At 39.9% G+C, this 21341-nt stretch overlaps 1 protein-coding gene across 4 annotated transcripts in view; it reads right to left on the minus strand.

Moving 5' to 3' along the window:
* Nucleotides 1–21341, minus strand: part of fer (fer (fps/fes related) tyrosine kinase) — a 66572-nt gene that overhangs the window by 36052 nt on the left and 9179 nt on the right. For 2 of the 4 annotated variants that reach the window (XR_014531824.1, XM_083531824.1), the window contains exons 2-5: nucleotides 8583–8857; nucleotides 8234–8407; nucleotides 7981–8080; nucleotides 6288–6471 (exon numbers count right to left, since the gene is read on the minus strand). Coding sequence is in view for 3 of the 4 variants with exons in the window: in XM_083531824.1 (XP_083387950.1) it covers nucleotides 6288–6471; nucleotides 7981–8080; nucleotides 8234–8407; nucleotides 8583–8857 (733 nt within the window). In the remaining variant the exon portion in view is untranslated. Of the gene's footprint in view, nucleotides 1–6287; nucleotides 6472–7611; nucleotides 7698–7980; nucleotides 8081–8233; nucleotides 8408–8582; nucleotides 8858–19671; nucleotides 19758–21341 lie in introns of all 4 variants that reach the window. The other 2 variants (XM_083531825.1, XM_083531826.1) reach the window with 2 other exon arrangements.

Consider the following 21341-nt stretch of genomic DNA (forward strand, 5'->3'; position numbering starts at 1 on the left):
ATAACCTGTTAGGAAGCACCCACACTTCTCGAAAAATTTTCTACCTAAATTGAAATGTTAACACTGGGTTTTACTATCCATCATATAGAGTTGATAATGCTCAAGATAAGTTGTAAATGCTGAATTTCCCAACAATTGAGTGTTTATTTCATATATGAAATCAGTCCTGGAGCCATGAAAGCAGTCCTGGAGCCATTCTGAAAAGTAATGGGTTGAAAGCAACGCGTAATAAGTTTATATTTTAAACAAATGATACAAAATGCTGCAAATGATAAATGTTTATCTGAGACTATGTCTATTGTTGCGGCCATATGAGTGCTAAACTGTTTGGCCATAACCTGAAATGTGGCAGTGAATTATTCACTTCAAAAGAAAAATGCAAGAACTGAACTTGTTTTTTGGCATTTGTCATTCTCTCACAGCTGGCTAAGACAACGAGAGTGCCGCAAGGTGCAAGAACAGCTCTATCTACCTCAAACCATGCTGATAACGGTAAGTCGAACAAATCTTAATTTATTATTTTAATATTTCTCTAGAAATATATGAGTGCTGCTTAGGGCTGGGCGATATGGCGTAAAAAAAAAAAAAATACCCGATTTTTTCACAAAAAATCCGATTTGCGATTTAAATCGATTTTTTCCCCCCTGCTTAAAATCAATCTGCATATGACAAAAAAAAAAAAAAAAAAAAAAAGTTTTAACTTTATTAAATAAAGTTTATTTACCCTTCTGGGATTATAACCCACTTTGGGTTAAAGTGCAATCAGAAACAACAAGCCAAAAATACAAGATGCAGGCCCTGCCTTTGTAAATTGTGAAAATAGAACGAAACATAACATAAAATGAGCAAACCTACAAAGAAAAATGTTTTATGAGTGTTTAAATGTGGAACATGATTGAAAATGCACCTGAGGTTTTAAGTGATTTTGCCTTTACTTTTCTCCAAAACTCCACAGTAAAATGAGATAAAATTTAAGAGAGTAATAGACAGGGATACTGTAAATAAAAATAATTTTAAAGATTGAGCAAACCTATAAAGAAAAATGTTTTATGAGTGTTTGAATGTGGAACATGGTTAAAAATGCAGTGATGCTTGGAGTGATTTTGCCTTTACTTTTCTCCAAAACTCCACAGTAAAATGACTGTTTGAATATGGTGATTTAAATGATCTGACGCTGATGAATGAATGAATGAAGAAATCACAATGTATGATTTTTTAAACTATTTATTTGTATGATACAGCTGCAAATAAGTATTTGAACACCTGAGAAAGTCAATGATAATATTTGGTACAGTAGCCTTTGTTTGCAATTACAGAGGACAAACGTTTCCTGTAGTTTTTCACCAGGTTTGCACACACTGCAGGAGGGATTTTGGCCCACTCCTCCACACAGATCTTCTCTAGATTAGTCAGGTTTCTGGCCTGTCGCTGAGAAACACGGAGTTTTAACTCCCTCCAAAGATTCTCTATTGGGTTTAGGTCTGGAGACTGGCTAGGCCACACCAGAACCTTGATATGCTTCTTACAGAGCCACTCCTTGGTTATCCTGGCTGTGTGGAAGACCCAGCCTCGACCCATCTTCAATGCTCTAACTGAGGGAAGGAGGTTGTTCCCCAAAATCTCGCCCCGGTCATCCTCTCCTTAATACAGTGTAGTCGCCCTGTGCCATGTGCAGAAAAACACCCCCAAAGCATGATGCTACCACCCCCATGCTTCACAGTAGGGATGGTGTTCTTGGGATGGTACTCATCATTCTTCTTCCTCCAAACACGTTTAGTGGAATTATGACCCAAAAGTTCTATTTTGGTCTCATCTGACCACATGACTTTCTCCCATGACTCCTCTGGATCATCCAAATGGTCATTGGCAAACTTAAGACGTGCCTAAACATGTGCTGGTTTAAGCAGGGGAACCTTCCGTGCCATGCATGATTTCAAACCATGACGTCTTAGTGTATTACCAACAGTAACCTTGGAAACGGTGGTCCCAGTTCTTTTGGTCATTGACCAGCTCCTCCCTTGTAGTTCTGGGCTGATTTCTCACCTTCCTTAGGATCATTGAGACCCCATGAGGTGAGATCTTGCATGGAGCCCCAGTCCGAGGGAGATTGACAGTCATGTTTAGATTCTTCCATAATGATTGCTCCAACAGTGGACCTTTTTTCACCAAGCTGCTTGGCAATTTCCCCGTAGCCCTTTCCAGCCTTGTGGAGGTGTACAATTTTGTCTCTAGTGTCTTTGGACAGCTCTTTGGTCTTGGCCATGTTAGTAGTTGGATTCTTACTGATTGTATGGGGGCAATGTGTCTATGTGGACAGGTGTCTTTATGCAGCTAACGACCTCAAACAGGTTTATATAATTTAGGATAATAAATGTAATGGAGGTGGACATTTTAAAGGCAGACTAACAGGTCTTTGAGGGTCAGAATTTTAGCTGATAGACAGGTGTTCAAATACTTATTTGCAGCTGTATCATACAAATAAATAGTTTAAAATTCATATATTGTGATTTCTGGATTTTTTCATATATTCTTTCATATACACACATACATACATATACATTATTTATATATATATATACATATATATATACATATATATATATATATATATATATATATATATATATATATATATATATATATATATATATATATATATATATATATACACACACATTATATATATATATATATATATATATATATATATATATATATATATATATATATATATATATATATATATATATATATATAATTCTTATATTTTTATATAGTTTTTATTCTTTATTTATCAGTCTTCTTTTTCTTTGTATTATTTTTCTCCCCATTCTATTCCCTCATGCCGGACCGTCGTAATAAGCATTTCACTGCATGTCGTACCCTGTATCTATGTGTATGTGACAAATAAAATTTGATTTTGATTTGATTTTTTACTTAGGGTGTACTCACTTTGTTGGCAGCTGTTTTGACAATAATGGCTGTATGCTGAATTATATTCAGAGAACAGTAAATCTGTACTGCTACAAGCTGCACATTGACTAAAATATAAAATATATGTTTCATTCTATAGTATTGTCTCAAACACACACACACACACACACAAAATTAATAATAATAGATTATGAAATTTATCGATAATAAATAATCCATTAGTTGGGCTGCTCAAGTTATGGGTTAGCGTGATGACCAAGCCACTTAACGAAATTGTGCAGAGTACAATCCAAGATGGCGGCGCAGCAGTAGCCTGACCTTTCACAATACATGGACACCAGAGTCAGCTGTGTTCATGTGTAAGACACTGTTACGGTACAAGCATCATCCAACCAATAATCTGCATGATGAAGTTAATAATAACCTTTGCGAACTCGGCTTGCTGCGACCTCCGCCACAAAGACCGGGCCCCCAGCCCTTGGTGTCACTTGATGTTGGTGGCCGGGAGAGGGGGCGTCGAAAGCGCTGCTCGAGGAAGCGGAAGCACGGCAAGCGGGTGGGTGTCCATGCTAGGCTAAATGCTAACCCTAGCCGGCCGGCTCTCCTGTCCATTTTTCTTTTAAACGTCTGCTCCCTGGACAATAAACTGGATTACATCCGTTTCCAGCGGACCACGCGGCAAGAGTTTAGAGACTGCTGCGTCTTTGTTTTGGCTCAGCCACAGAGTTCCGGAAGCCGCCATCCAGCTAGACGGGCTAACCGTGTTTCGTGCTGACAGAAACGCAGCTCTGTGTGGTAAGACTCGTGCTCAGGACTGTGCTCCCTAATCTCCATCAGCATGTGGACTTTGCAACGAGAGGAGCGAACATGCTGGATCTTGTTTATACAAACATCCCCGGCGTGTATCGTGCGGACCCCCGCCCCCATCTCGGCTACTCAGACCACAGCTCTGTTATGTTAATTCCAGCATACAGACCGCTCGTCAGACACTCTAAACCGGTTTTGAAACAGGTGAAAACCTGGCCAGCAGGAGCTACTTCTGCTCTTCAAGACTGTTTTGAGTGCACTAACTGGGACATGTTTAGAGAGGCTGCACACCAATAGCAATTCCATCAACTTGGAGGAGTACACATCAACAGTGACCAGCTACATCAGCAAGGGCGTTGATGATGTAACCATCTCCAAGACCATCACTACATGCTCCAACCAGAAGCCGTGGATGACTGCAAATGTGCGTGTGCTGTTTAAACAAAGAGACTCTGCCTTCAGAACAGGGGACAAGACGACCTTAAGAACAGCAAGGGCCAAACTGTCCCGTGCCATCAGAGAGGCAAAGCGCACACATGCAAAGAAGATCCACGCCCACTTTCAGCACACTGCTCAGGGAATGTGCAGAACAGCTAGCGGATGTCTTCACTGACATCTTTAACATCTCCCTGAGCAGCAACGTTGTTCCCACGTGCCTCAAGACAACGATCATTGTTCCTGTGCCAAAGAAGTCTACTGTCTCCTGCCTCAATGACTATCGTCCCGTCGCGCTCACACCCATCATGATGAAGTGCTTGAAGAGACTCGTCATGAAGCACATTAAAACCCAGCTTCCACCCTCCCTGGACTCCATGCAGTTTGCGTATCGTCCAAACCATTCCACGGACAATGCCATCTCCACAACCCTCCATTTGGCCCTCACCCACCTGGACAACAAGGACACATATGTACAAATGCTGTTCATTGACGTCAGCTCAGCATTCAACACAATCATTCCTCAGCACCTGATTCAGAAGTTGAGCCTACTGAGCCTGAACACCTCCCTCTGCAACTAGATCCTGGACTTCAGTTAGTCCGGATCGGGAACAGCATCTCCAGCACCACCACACTGAGCAATGGAGCCCCTCAGGGCTGTGTGCTCAGCCAACTGCTGTTCACTCTGCTGACTCACTACTGTGTAGCAATGCATAGCTCCAACCACACAAGTTTGCCGATGACACGACCATGGTGGGTCTAATCAGCAAGAGCGACGATTCAGCATACAGAGAGGCGGTGCATCAGTTAACTGCCTGGTGTGGAGCAAACAACCTGTCTCTGAACGTTGACAAAACCAAAGAGATGGCTGTGGACTTCAGGAGAGCACAGAGTGACCAATCTCCACTGATTATTAATGGAGCCTCAGTTGAGATCGTCAAGAGCACCAAATTCCTTGGTGTTCACTTGGCGGATAACCTCACCTGGTCACTCAACACCAGCTCCATCACCAAGAAAGCCCAGTAGTGTCTCTACTTCCTTAGAAGGCTGAGGAAAGCTCATCTTCCTCCCCCCATCCTGACCACGTTCTACAGAGGGACCATTGAGAGCATCCTGAGCAGCTGCATCACTGCCAGGTTTGGGAACCGCACCTCTCGGATCGCAAGACCCGACAGTGGATAGTGAGGACAGCTGAGAAGATCATCAGAGTCTCTCTCCCCACTATCATGGACATATACACCACATGCTGCATCAGCAAAACCAACAGCATTGTGGATGACCACACACACCCGTCTCACACACACTTTTCACTCTCCTACCATCAGGGAATCTGTACAGACCGGACTCAACACACACTCGTACTCACTTCGCACACCCATGATTCAGTACCACTCGCACTAAATCATTACCACAAAGTGTTTACATGCCATTTTTGCACATCTCCTGAGATTGCTGCTATTTGCTCATTTGCACAATATTCTGTTTACATTTTTGCTACTGTTCACTTTATCTCATTACGACAGGCTTACTGGCAGAGCTATTTTGTGTTTTGTGTATTGTCTTGCACTGTCCTGTGTTGTCTTGCACTGCCTTGTGTTGTCTTTTTGCACTGTTTGCACCAGGTTGCACACATGCACTTTATGTGGCAAGGATTTTTCTTACTAGTCCTTGGCCCTGTGTTGTCTGTTTCTGGGATTGTTGTTTTATGTTGTTTTATGTAGCATCAGGGTTCTGGAGGAACGTGGTTTCATTTCACTGTGTACTGCGTCAGCTATATATGGTTGAAATAACAATAAAAGCTTCTTGACTTGACTCGCTTGACTAACAAGAATTAAAATGTTTATCTAACTTAAAACGAATATATATAATATAAGTACCAATTTAATAGCAATAATATATTTTTATAGTAAGAGTTTTTTTACATATAAAGACAAGATGTAATAATGTCTGGACTTGTTAAAACTAAATGCCTATTTTAAAATGCTTATTAGCAGCAATATCCATGTAATGAAAAGGCTATGCATTTAACAACCTTCTTTAAATTTAAATAAAAACAAACTTAAAACTCCATATTGTAAGTGTGTAAGGTTTGTCTAATGTGCAAGACTCACAAGGCGCTGACCATCTCCTCTTGCATCTTCTGCAGAGAATCGAGCAGGAGAGGGAGAGTGTTTTCATGATAATGGTCATGGTGGAGCTGTGCACTATGCACTGCTAGCACATACTGGTTGTGCAAATTGTGCAGCTTCATGGTGGCTTTGTCATAGCGTTCACGGGCCTTCTCTGGCTCCTTACCTACAGAAAGCAACATTTAGGTTGAACCTAGCACACATTACAAAATTTTAGCCCTGATTTAAGCCACTAACTTCGGGGCTCAGCAACCACACCCACAGGCTCAGTGACTAATCAGTATGTGATCTTGCAATGAAGCCTTCAACCTAATAAACATACAATAATGTCTTAAAAATGACAGAGGCTAAAAACAGTTTTATATATACATATATATATATATATATATATATATATATATATATATATATATATATATATATATATATATATATATATAAACATAAATACATAAATACACAGTGCTGTGGAAAAAGTTTTTGCCCACGTTTTTGCATATTTGTCAAAATTAAATGATTCAGATCATAAAGCAAACATTAATACTAAACAAGATAATCTTAATAAATGCATTATGATTTCATTTATTAAGAAAGAACGCTGAAAACACTTGCCTGCCCCATGTGAAAAAGAAATCCCAAACCTTATAACTGGTTATAAACTACAATAAAGCATTTGCGATTAGTGGCAATAAATCTTACATATTGCTGTAGAGGAATTTTGGCCCACTCTACTTTGCTGAATTGTTTTACTTCAGCCACACTGGAGGGTTTTCGAGCATGAACGGCCTGTTTATGGTCATGCTACAGCATCTCAATCAGATTTTAGTCCAGGCTTTGACTAGACCACTTGAAAAGCTTAATTTTGTTTTTTTGAGCTATTCAGAGATGGACTTGCTGGTACACTGCAGGATGTAAACACTTCCCGAAACATTTCAGGATGTGTTTCCGATCATTGTCCTGCTGCATAGCCCAAGTGTGCTGGTGCTTGAGGTCATGAACTGATGGCAGGAGATTCTCTTTCAGGATTTTCCAATAGAGTGCAGAATTCATGGTTCCATTGATTATGGCAAGTCATCCAGGTCTTGAAGCAGCAAAGCACCCCCAGACCACCATGTTTTACTGTTTGTATGATGATCTTTTTATGAAATGCTGTGTTAATTTTTATGCCACATGCAACGGGACACACTCCTTCAAAAAGACTAAAAGATTTTAGTCTACAGAATATTTGCCCAAATGTCTTGGGGATAATCTTTTTGGATGTCATTTTTCCCAGTCTATTTCTTATTGTTGAATCATGAACACTGACCTTAACTGAGGCAATTGAGGCCTGCAGTTCTTTAGATGCTGTTCTGAGTTCTTTTATGAGCTCCTGGATGAGTCCTCGTTGCGCACCTGTAAATTTAAAAACTGCAATTTGCATTTACTCTGTTTATCTTTGTGTATTATGCAAATGTGCTTAATTATCTGAATCATTTGAGTGTGACAAATATGCAAAAAAATAATAATAAATCAAATTTATAAGCAAATACTTTTTCACAACACTATATAATATTTGGATGATTTCTACACATTGGTATCAACAAGAAATGCTTTTTGAAAAAATTTCTCCTGAATAATTGAACTAAATAAAGGAGTCTCAAATAAAATTGCATACAGGGATTAACAAAATCCTTACCTTTCATAATTGCCTCCTTGTATTTCTCTTTGGCACTATGAGCATCTTTAGTTAATTGTTTGTAAATACCCTTCAGCTTTTCAATATCGGTTTTTGTAACCTGGAAAAAAATAAGCATGTGCCTAGATCTCATCACCTGCCTCATAAGCCTGAATCATATCATACATTGAAAAATATTTCGATGGAAATCAAAATGCAGGTGAAAATTTTTTTGTTGTTTTTATTTCAAGAATAAAAATATTACTTTACTTGCCTTGTTTAACTCAAACTCAATCTGCTGGTGGATACTCTGGTAGCTTCTCTTCAACTGCTGCTTGTCTTTGATCATCATGGTGAGACGATGTAGTGGGCCAGAATTCAGCTCTTCAGCATTAGACTTCATGATCTTACTAAGCTGTTCTGTCTGCTGTACCATCTGAGCCCACGACTAATGGCAGCAGAGCATAGAATGATCAGAATTAGTTAATCTGAGCAAAGACTTAGTCTGTCTTCAACACATTGTACTACAATAACGTAATGTACTTGGACATAGTTACTTCCGTCAATAACATCCTCTACCCCTCATCTAAAGTCAAGGTATCAAATTAGGAAGCACTAGTCACCTTAGAGACAGTGCTGATGTACTGGATCTGTGAGGAGTTGTCTTGTTTGTCCACTTGCTGGGTAATGTTGAGAAGAAGTGATGCATACTCCTTGTCACTCTTAACACGAAGAGTCATAAAGCGCTTCACTGTTTCTAGTAGCTTCAGCTCCCAGTCCTGCAGTTTGATTAGGCCCTCATGGGAGTTTCTTAGGTCCTGACCGAACCCCATCTCACCAAGAACACAGTAATCTCTTGGGTGGTTGCTTTCAAGTCTGCATTTCTTGTAATATACAGCTAAAAAAGAGCAATAAATGAAGTCATATATTTGTCAACCAGGAAAATAGTTATATACATATATATGTATATATATACATACACACACACACACACACACACACACACACACACACACAGTGGGGCAAAAAAGTATTTAGTCAGCCACCAATTGTGCAAGTTCTTCCATTTGAAAAAATAAGAGTGGCCTGTAATTTTTTGGGGGTGGAAACATCATGCTTTGGGGCTGTTTTTCTGCAAAGGGACCAGGACGACTGATCCGTGTAAAGGAAAGAATGAATGGGGTCATGTATCTTGCGTAAAAACCTCCTACCAATAGCAAGGGCATTGAAGATGAAACGTGGCAGGGTCTTTCTGCATGACAATGATCCCAAACACACCACCCGGGCAACAAAGGAGTGGCTTCATAAGAAGCATTTCAAGGTCCTGGAGTGGCCTAGCCAGTCTGCAGATCTCAACCCCATATAAAATCTTTGGAGGGAGTTAAAAATCCGTGTTGCCCAGCGACAGTCCCAAAACATCACTGCTCTAGAGGAGATCTGCATGGAGGAATGGGCCAAACTACAGTGTGTAAAAACCTTGTGGAGACTTACAGAAAACATTTGATCTCTATCATTGCCAAAAAAAGGGTATATAACAGGGTATTGAGTTGAACTTTTGTTATTGACCAAATACTTATTTTCCACCATAATTTGCAAATAAATTCATTAAAAATCAGACAATGTGATTTTCAGGATTTTTTTTTCTCATTTAGTCTCTCATAGTTGAAGTGTACCTATGGATTAAAATTACAGGCCTCTCGTATCTTTTTAAGTCGGAGAACTTGCACAATTGGTGGCTGACTATATACTTTTTTGCCCCACTGTATACACACACACACACACACACACACACACACACACACACACACACACACACACACACACACACACACTATATTTAGCTAAAACAAAATCACTTCTATAAATCTAATTACTATTTAAAGTTTTCAAAAAACAAATGGGAATTTCATAAAAATAAACCACCAGGTGGTTTAAAAGTTTTCATATTTATTTAAAAAAGTAACAAGCTTTACAACACCTTGCTCTAACTATAAAACATTAGCAGAGGTGCTAGCATCTATGGTTTAGGTGTAGCATATAAAATTGACCCCTTGATATTAAAATATGTGGAAAATCATGAAAACTATTTTCTGCCTCTCAGTCAAAGAAAAAGTCTAACCCAGCCATTAGGGAGGCACAAGCCAGTGCTTGTGCCGGTCCCAAGCCCCTGGTAAATGGGGAGGGTTGCATTAGGAAGGGCATAGAGCATAAAACATGCACCAAATCAAATATGCGGATCACGAAAGAGCAATTCATACCAGATTGGTCGAGGCCCAGGTTACCAACGACCGCCACAGGTATCGTTAGCCAACAAGGTACCGGTGGAAATTGGGCTACTGTTGGCCGAAGGAGGAGAAGGAGAGTTGCAAGAAGTCTACAGAGATGTCAAGGAAAGGAGAAGTGTAGAAGAGTGTAGGTTCAGGTTGGTACTTTAAATGACTGGTAAAGGGAGAGAGATAGCTGATATGATGGAGAGGAGAAAAGTGTCATGTGTGTTCAGGAGACCAAGAGGAAAGGGAGTAAGGCCAGGAACATTAAAGGTGGGTTTAAACTGTTCTATCATGGTGTGGATGGAAAGAGAAATGGTATAGGGGTGAATCTGAAAAAAGAGTACAGTAAGAGTGTAGTGGAGGTGAAGAGAGTTTCTGATAGGGCGATGAACGTGAAGCTAGAAGCTGAAGGGGAGATGATAAATGTCATCAGTGCCTATGCTCCACAAGTGGGTTGTGAGATGGAGAAGGAAAAATTCTGGAGTGAGTTGGATGAAGTGGTAGAAGGTATACCTAGGAATGAAAGATTGGTGATTGGGGCAGATATCAATGGGCATGTAGGTGAAGGGAACAGAGGTGGAGGTGATGGGTAGGTATTAGGGATGCACCGAATATTCGGCCACCGAAAATTTCAGGCCGAAAATGGCCCAAAAATGCATTTTCGGTTTTCGGCCAAAAGACTTTGATCACCGAAAAAACAGTTTGTTGTGATGACGCAAACAGAAACCGCGCCCTGCACGTGCTTGTCTGCGGTGTGGACGTATTTCAGTATATTTTGGAGAAAGACCCACGATTAGCGATTTGCAAAACATGTAATGCCGGAATTTCAAGAGGGGGTGCGTCTGCAAAGACCTTCTCCACGTCGGGTTTAATTTATCACCTGAAATCCAAACATCCCGATCGCTATACTGAATATGAGAATAACGCGGCACAGAAAAGCAAAAGCCCTCCAAGCACGCGCACACTGAAGTTTCCCAGTGATAGTGTCAAGGCAAAGGTCATTACACAAAAGATTATGGAATCCATTGCCTTAGACGATCAGCCATTCTCTGTCGTAGAAGATGTGGGGTTTCGTAGGCTGATCGAGCACATTGAGCCCCGTTATGCCATGCCGGAAATAGAAAGGAAGACAAAGAGACATGGTGGTGGAATGAGGAAGTGCAAGAAGGCATAAGGAAAAAGAGGTTGGCAAAACAGAATTGGGAGAGAGAGAGAGAGAGAAGGTTGGGTGGTGTGGAGTTGGTGAAGCAGGAAGTGGACAGGATTAGTAAGGAGGAAGTGAGTGCAGCAATTAAGAGGATGAAAAGTTTTTGGAGTTTTTAACGCAATTGTTTAACAGGATTCTGGAAGGGGAGCGGATGCCTGAGGAATGGAGAAGGAGTGTGCTGGTACCGATCTTTAAGCATAAGGGAGATGTGCAGACCTGCAGTAACTACAGGGGAATTAAGTTGATCAGTCACACCATAAAGTTATGGAAAAGAGTAGTGGAAGCCAGACTGAGAGAAGAGGTGACCATCTGTGAGCAACAGTATGTTTTTTTGCCGAAGGAAGAGCACCACAGACGAAAGGTCAGAAGGAGCTGCATTGTGTGTTTGTGGATTTAGAGAAAGCGTACGACAGGGTGCCAAGAGAGGAGTTGTGGTATTGTATGAGGAAGTCAGGTGTGTCAGAGAAGTATGTGAGGGTGGTGCAGAACATGTATGAGGACAGAGCGGCAGCAGTGAAGTGTGCAGAAGGAACGACAGACTGGTTTAAGGTGGAGGTTGGACTGCATCAAGGATTGGCTCTGAGCCCTTTCCTGTTTGCAGTGGTGATGAACAGGTTGACAGACAAGGTCAGACAGGAGCCTCCCTGGATTATGATGTTTGCGGATTATATTGTTATTTGTGGTAAGAGTGGCGAGCAGGTTGAGAAGAGCCTGGAGAGATGAAGGTACGTGCTGGAGAGAAGGGGATAAAAGTCAGTAGGAGTAAGACAGAGTAGATGTGTGTGAATGAGAGGAAGGGCAGTGGAGTGGTGCGGTTGCAGGGAAAAGAGGTGGAGAAGGTGGAGGAGTTCAGGTACCTGGGGTCAACAGTGCAAAGTAATGGAGAGTGTGTTAGAGAAGTGAAAAAAAAAGTGCAGGCAGGGTGGAGTGGGTGGAGAAGAGTGACAGGAGTGATTTGTGATAGAAGGGTATCTGCAAGAGTGAAAGGGAACGTTTATAGGTTTTGCAGAAGTATTTTGTGTTGGGAGCCCAAAAGAACTTCCTGACTGATCAAGGGCCAATATTTTCACATAAACTACAAAAACTATATAAATGATTGGGGATTATATCAATCCACACAAGTATGTACCTTATGCAAAAAAACAGGTTAGTAGAGTGATTTAATTCAATGCTCAAAAATATGCCTGCTTTATACCTTGGAATACTAATGAACTGAGCTCTATGAAGGCTGTTTGTCATTAGAAGGAGCGTAGATTTCAGGACTAAATGGGCAGCATCAGGCATTGTTAATTTCATTGATGAATAAATTTCATCATAATTTCCTTCAACTATGTTTTTTCAATAATGAAAATTATGAAATGTATTCATCTAAATAAGAATAAAATAATAAAAAAAATCAGTTATTGAGAAAAACTATGAGGTAAATCAATTTACACTTTCGTCAATGAATAAAAACGAGATGGAAATATTAGTGTGAGACTATTTGGGAAAAGTTAGAATAAGAACAAAGCGCCCCTGTGGAAGAAAAGTCAGATGCGCACATTTGCACTGCTCTACCCGCCACACATACTGCATTCTGCACAAAACATTCAAAATGTCAACATCCCAGAGAAAAAGAAAAGTAGACATATAAATAAATTTAATATTTAATGTAAAAGAAAACAAGAACTGTAACAAGATTTGCAAAATGTGTGGAGTGAAAATCTCCAGAAAAAAAACATCAAAAAGAGCCATTTGAAGACGAAAATTGCTTTTAACTATTTGGATTATAAACATTATTTATCAGCTTACCAAAGTTAGTGTGTTTCGCTAAACTTCAAATATGATATAGGGTTTAACAATAAGGACTGCTCGATTACCTGGGGCCAGCATGACAGACACTTGGCACAAAATCACTCACTGCTCCTGACTAAATAACTTTCTTAATTTTTTTTTGTAACTTTGTAAATTCTTGTAGCAAGGATTAATCTATATTTCATGTAGACAATGAATACTATGCTATGTTTTTTACATTTGATAGCTTTATTCAGTTTGTTTGTGTGTGTGTGTGTGTGTGTGTGTGTGTGTGCGCGCGCATGTGTGCAGGCACGTTTGAGTAAAAGAGGTGTGTGACAGAAGGAATAATCATATTAACTTGTTTTCCTCCTTTATCAATCTCACAGTTACAACATTTCTAATGGCCAGAATGAAACAAGCAAGTTCAAATAAACGTTCTGCATTCCAGCAAAAAATTGCAACAGCATTTCTGAGTGATTTAAATTACAATAGTGACTAAAGAACATCAGACCAAGTAGAAAGCCATAGCAAAATGGATTGGATGCACAAAACTAGAGGTCAACAGATTGATCTGCTGGACAATTAATCAGGCCAATTTTTGCCTTTTTTTTATTTATTGAGAAATAAGCCAAGAAACAGCTGATGCCGTCCAACCCGAGCCAACACTGAAGGAAAAACTAAAGCAGACCGGCACTCAAAACAATTGGCATCATACATCCACGATCGGCTGCCCTAATTTCTAAATTTCAGCATCAGCTAGAGAATAACCCATCTCGGTCGACCTCTACACAGGACATCCAATCACAATAAATGAAGAAGACGACTTTGTTTTTATGATGGCTATATAGTAGCTAGAAGGCTTGTGTCCTGATAATTAGCCTAAGTTTATAACTATAGGTCGATAGTGGATAACAAAATAAAAAAAAGAATACAAAATCTAAAAAAACAGTACTTAATCATGAAACTGTGTTTATGAAAATAAATAGAAATATATTAATAAATATAATTATATAATTAATAAAATAACAACAAATATATATGGGGCGGCCCTAGTTTGGGGGCCTGTGGACTAGAAAGGCAGACAGATATGCTGAGCAGTGTGTGTGCATAAAAAAAGAAGAGACACTGAAAAGTAAAAGCAAAGAGTAGCTAAATACAGCTTTTGCTTGCAAATCTGTAATTTGCCTCCTATTCCTTGCTACCATAGCCAACAAGCTTGCCACAATTTTTACAGGTGGCACCAGATTAAAGAGCACCAAACAGTTCATGGAGTTTCATGGCTGAACTAGACACATAACGACACCACACACATAAAAAAAAAAGTGCATGACCAGTCTTCTATAAACCCGATTCCAAAAAAGTTGACACTGTACAAATTGTGAATAAAAACAGAATGCAATGATCTGGAAGTTTTAAATTTCAATATTTTATTGAGAATACAACATAGATGACATCAAATGTTTAAACTGAGAACATTTATAATTTTAAGGGAAAAAGAAGTTGATTTTAAATTTCATGGCATCAACCCCTTTAAAAAAAAAAGTTGGGACAAGGCCATGTTTACCACTGTGTGGCATCCGCTCTTCTTTTTTATAACAGTCTGCAAACAAGAAGACAAGTTGCTTAAGTTTAGGAATAGGAATGTTGTCCCATTCTTGTCTAATACAGGCTTCTAGTTGCTTAACTGTCTTAGGTCTTCATTGTCGCATCTTCTTCTTTATGATGCGCCAAATGTTTTCTATGGGTGAAAGATCTGGACTGCAGGCTGGCCATTTCAGTACCCGGATCCTTCTTCTACGCAGCCATGATGTGATCGATGCAGTGTTTGGTCTGGCATTGTCATGTTGGAAAATGCAAGGTCTTCCCTGAAAGAGACGAAGTCTGGATGGGAGCATATGTTGTTCTAGAACTTGGATATACCTTTCAGCATTGATGGTGCCTTTCCAGATGTGTAAGCTGCCCATGCCACATGCACTCATGCAACCCCATACTATCAGAGATGCAGGCTTTTGAACTGAGCGCTGATAACAACTTGGGTTGTCCTTATCATCTTTAGTCCGGATGACATGGTGTGGCATCCCAGTTTTCCAAAAAAGAACTTCAAATTTGGATTCGTCTGACCACAGAACAGTTTTCCACTTTGCCAGAGCCCATTTTAAATTAGCCTTGGCCCTGGAGAAAATGCCTGTGCTTCTGGTTCATGTTTAGATATGTTTTTTTTTTTTGACCTATAGAGTTTTAGCCAATACGGGCGAATGGCACGGTGGATTGTGTTCACCGACAATGTTTTCTGGAAGTATTCCTGAGCCCATGTTGTGATTTCCATTACAGCAGCATTCCCGTATGTGATGCAGTGCTGTCCAAGGGCCCGAAGATCAAGGGCATCCAGTATGGTTTTCCGGCCTTGACCCTTATGCACAGAGATTGTTCCAGATTCTCTGAATTTGTGGATGATATTATGCACTGTAGATGATGATAATTTCAAACTCTTTGCCATTTTTCTCTGAGAAAATCCTTTCTGATATTGCTCCACTATTTTTCTTCACAGCATTGGGGGAAATGGTGATCCTCTGCCCATCTTGACTTCTGAGAGACACTGCCACTCTGCGAGGCTCTTTTTATACACAATCACGTTGCCAATTGACCTAATAAAGTGAAAATTGGTCCTCCAGCTGTTCCTTATATGTACACTTAACTTTTCCGGCCACTTATTGATAGCGTCAGAATGGGGAAGAAAGGTGATTTAAGTGACTTTGAACGTGGCATGGTTGATGGTGCCAGACAGGCTGGTCTGAATATTTCAGAAACTGCTGATCTACTGGGATTTTCACGCACAACCATCTCTAGGGTTTACAGAGAATGGTCCGAAAAAGTGAAAATATCCAGTGAGCGGCAGTTCTGTGGGCGCAAATGCCTTGTTGATGCCAGAGGTCAGAGGAGAATGGCCAGACTGGTTTGAGCTGATAGAAAGGCAACAGTAACTCAAATAACCACTCGTTACAACCGAGGTATGCAGAAGAGCATCTCTAAACGCACAACACGTCGAACCTTGGGGCAGATGGGCTACAGCAGCAGAAGACCACACCGGGTGCCACTCCTGACAGCTAAGAACAGGAAACTGAGGCTACAATTCGCACAGGCTCACCAAAATTGGACAATAGAAGATTGGAAAAACGTTGCATGGTCTGATGAGTCTCGATTTCTGCTGCGACAATCTGATGGTAGGGTCAGAATTTAGCGTCAACAACTTGAAAGCATGTATCCATCCTGCCTTGTATCAATGGTTCAGGCTGGTGGTGGTGATGTATTGGTGTGGAGGATATTTTCTTGGCACACTTTTGGCCCATTAGTACCAATTGAGCATCGTGTCAACGCCACAGCCTACCTGAGTATTGTTGCTGACCATGTCCATCCCTTTATGACCACAGTGTACCCATCTTCTGATGGCTACTTCCAGCAGGATAACGCGCCATGTCATAAAGCGCTAATCATCTCAGATTGGTTTCTTGAACATGACAATAAGTTCACTGTACTCAAATGGCCTCCACAGTCACCAGATCTCAATCCAATAGAGCACCTTTGGGATGTGGTGGAACGGGAGATTCGCATCATGGATGTTCAGTGATATATATATATATATATATATATATATGTGGTCTTCTGCTGCTGTAGCCCATCCGCCCCAAGGTTCGACGTGTTGTGCGTTTACAGATGCTCTTCTGCATACCTCGGTTGTAACGAGTGGTTATTTGAGTTACTGTTGCCTTTCTATCAGCTCAAACCAGTCTGGCCATTCTCCTCTGACCTCTGGCATCAACAAGGCATTTGGGCCCACAGAACTGCCGCTCACTGGATATTTTCACTTTTTCGGACCATTCTCTCTAAACCCTAGAGATGGTTGTGCGTGAAAATATATAAGTGAACTTATATATACAGTGAGGAAAATAAGTATTTGAACACCCTGCTATTTTGAAAGTTCTCCCACTTAGAAATCATGGAGGGGTCTGAAATTTTCATCGCAGGTGCATGTCCACTGTGAGAGACATAATCTAAAAAAAAGAAAATCCAGAAATCACAATATATGATTTTTAAACTATTTATTTGTATGATACAGCTGCAAATAAGTATTTGAACACCTGTCTATCAGCTAGAATTCTGACTTTAAAGGCAGACTAACAGGTCTTTGAGAATGTCCACCTCCACTACATTTATTTTCCTAAATTAGATGCACCTGTTTGAGGTCGTTAGCTGCATAAAGACACCTGTCCACCCCATACAATCAGTAAGAATCCAACTACTAACATGGCCAAGACCAAAGAGCTGTCCAAAGACACTAGAGACAAAATTGTACACCTCCACAAGGCTGGAAAGGGCTACGGGGAAATTGCCAAGCAGCTTGGTGAAAAAAGGTCCACTGTTGGAGCAATCATTAGAAAATGGAAGAAGCTAAACATGACTGTCAATCTCCCTCGGACTGGGGCTCCATGCAAGATCTCACCTCGTGGGGTCTCAATGATCCTAAGGAAGGAGAGAAATCTGCCGAGAACTACACGGGAGGAGCTGGTCAATGACATGAAAAGAGCTGGGACCACCGTTTCCAAGGTTACTGTTGGTAATACACTAAGACGTCATGGTTTGAAATCATGCATGGCACAGAAGGTTCCCCTGCTTAAACCAGCACATGTCCAGGCACGTCTTAAGTTTGCCAATGACCATTTGGATGATCCAGAGGAGTCATGGGAGAAAGTCATGTGGTCAGATAAGACCAAAATAGAACTTTTGGGTCATAATTTCACTAAACGTGTTTGAAGGAAGAAGAATGATGAGTACCATCCCAAGAACACCATCCCTACTGTGAAGCATGGGGGTGGTAGCATCATGCTTTGGGGGTGTTCTTCTGCACATGGGACAGGGCGACTGCACTGTATTAAGGAGAGGATGACCGGGGCCATGTATTGCGAGATTTTGGGGAACAACCTCCTTCCCTCAGTTAGAGCATTGAAGATGGGTCGAGGCTGGGTCTTCCAACATGACAATGACCCGAAGCACACAGTCAGGATAACCAAGGAGTGGCTCTGTAAGAAGCATATCAAGGTTCTGGTGTGGCCTAGCCAGTCTCCAGACCTAAACCCAATAGAGAATCTTTGGAGGGAGCTCAAAATCTGTGTTTCTCAGTGACAGGCCAGAAACCTGACTAATCTAGAGAAGATCTGTGTGGAGGAGTGGGCCAAAATCCCTCCTGCAGTGTGTGCAAACCTGGTGAAAAACTACAGGAAACGTTTGACCTCTGTAATTGCAAACAAACAAATATTAACATTGACTTTCTCAGGTGTTCAAATACTTATTTGCAGCTGTATCATACAAATAAATAGTTTAAAAAAATAATACATTGTGATTTCTGGATTTTTTTTTTTTTAGATTATATCTCTCACAGTGGACATGCACCTACGATGTCAATTTCAGACCCCTCCATGATTTCTAAGTGGGCGAACTTGCAAAATAGCAGGGTGTTCAAATACTTATTTTCCTCACTGTATTTTATATATATATATATATATATAAAAAAAATACAGTGAGGAAAATAAGTGTCTGTCACACTGTCCTCATACATGCCCTGCACCATCCTCACATACTTCTATACACACCTGACTTCCTCATACAGTACTACAACTCCTCTCTTAGCACCCTGTCGTACGCTTTCTCTAAATCCACAAACACACAATGCAACTTTAAATGACCTTCTCTATACTTCTCCATCAACATACTCAAAGCAAAATACTGTTGCTCACAGATGGTCACCTCTTCTCTCAGACTGGCTTCCTCTTTCCCATAACTTCATGGTGTGACTGATCAACTTAATTCCACTGTAGTTACATCCATCTGTTTTTTTTTAAATATTTTATTATTTTAATACTTAATCCAAATATTCGATAACTAACTAAAAAAAAAAAAATTTTTGATAAAATAACGTCTGACCATTAGAGTTTTAGAAATATCAGTGCTCTGTCGCAGAGCTCTAAATTGGCTAATCTGCCTAATATATTCGGCCTGGGTGCTTTTTGAAAGCTGAAGAGCACTTCCAACTACTGCCACAGCAATATGTTAACTGTACAACAATGTGTGATGCATTAAAAGTACTGTGCTGTCCACTACTGGGGAAATTGGACCATATGCTCATAAATTACAATGCTAAATTACAGAAGTGAGAAACCATGGAAATGTCAGCACCATTATAAAATAAAGTGCTTATCAAAAGAACTAAACACTTTTTACGTTTTCCATTTAAATCTGTATTTTACTGCTTCAACAGGATGTCATGTTTATCCACTACATACGAGGTAAGCACCAATACTAAAATTACTGTTCCCTATAACATTTTCAAAACAAAGTTTAAAATACATTTTTAGACATTATTTTAACAATAAGCATTTTGCAGTAAAAACAAAACAAATAACTCACTTTGTTATTCACCATCAATCCATTAATTCTCCACAGTGCTTCTCCACTGTAGCTTGTTGATTATACTGGAGCTTTTCCCAGTACATCTAGGCATAAACAGTGAAACATCACTGATATGTGGCTGGTGATCACACGGATAACACCCATACACACATTCACAACTGCACTTACACCTACCATAAAGTTAGTGTTTCAAATTCACCTGACCTGCATATTATTAGATTGTAGTGGAAGCTGGTCATTTTAACTTGGTAGATAAATATTTAACATAATTGATTAATTCAACTCTGCACCTTCCAGGTTGTTACACGCCAAATTAACAACATCCTAGTCTCTGAAATGTGTCTGTGTCTACTCTAATGGTAACTCTAATGTTAATAATAATCCATAACCATTAAAGGTTCTGCAATTTCAGTTTCAGGTATTCAAATTGTGCAGCATTACCACAAGGATTTGCTCTACCATGGATACCGTTACAAAATCATGAATTCAAATTTTGCATTTATATTGTTTTGTTCAATTTGATACTCTTTACAACATTTAACACCACTAATGATATAAGTCGAGGATGAACGTTAATTTTTTTCAAGTGGTTAAAGAGATTGCGGAGAAGCAAGCATGCACAGTCAACTACAGTTTGCAAATTCATGAGATTTAACAATAGGCACATCAAAGAGAACAAGATGAGCAAACATGCAGGAAGTCATAAAGAGCACAAGGAAGAATTGGTTATAAAGAAGGTGGCCTCCTCTGTCGTATGGAACTGATTTGGGTTCAAAATCTCCATCAACCAACTAACAATACTATGCAATTTGTGTCACAGTGTTGTAGCCAAAGGTGGAAACACCAGCAATCTCTTTCCCACTTCAAAACCATGTATGTCCACGAGTTTTTAATTCAAATCATTACTTCATCTTCTTTAAAATATGCCTCAGTCATAGTATTTGTATCTTGCCACGTTACTGTATTAAACTACCAGATTTATCGACAATGACTGGCTCATCATCTGACTGCATAGAGTTTGATTGGGCTACTGAATGTAATAGAATCTGAAATAAATAGATATCTGAAATAGAATCAACATTCAGACACACTCCAGACAATGTATTTCCCCTTACCACATCGTGGTATAATGATCATATATACACGTTAAAACAGGCTACTAAGAAATTAGACGGTAAATGGCACCAAACCAAATTGACAGTATTTCGAACAGCATGGATGGAGAGCTTAATTAATTATAAACAAACTCTTAGTGCTGCTAAAGCAACATGTTTTTTTACCCTCATAAAAAAGAAACAATCCTAGATTTATATTAATTATTGTAGCAAAATTAAATAGGAATATTAAAAATATTAGCCAAAAAATCTATAGACTATAAAGACACTATTAATGTAAAGCCAAAGCATTTTATAAATACCCCTGCAAATAAAAATATAATTTTATCAGATTAGGAATTGCAATGTTTAATTCAAGAAAGCAAATTATTTTTACTTATTTCTTCATCTAAAAAAGGCTGAGGATGGAGCCACCAGTAGGAGGAAAAGAGGAAGGCCAAGGAAGAGGTTAATGGATGTGGTGAGGGAAGACATGCAGGCAGTTGAGTATAGGGTGGTATGGACACAGATGATCTGCTGTGGCAAACCCCTAACAGGAGAAGCTGAAAGAAA

The sequence above is a fragment of the Silurus aristotelis genome (assembly GCF_946808225.1).
Source record: "Silurus aristotelis genome assembly, chromosome: 26".
NCBI classification, from domain to species: Eukaryota; Metazoa; Chordata; class Actinopteri; order Siluriformes; family Siluridae; genus Silurus; species Silurus aristotelis.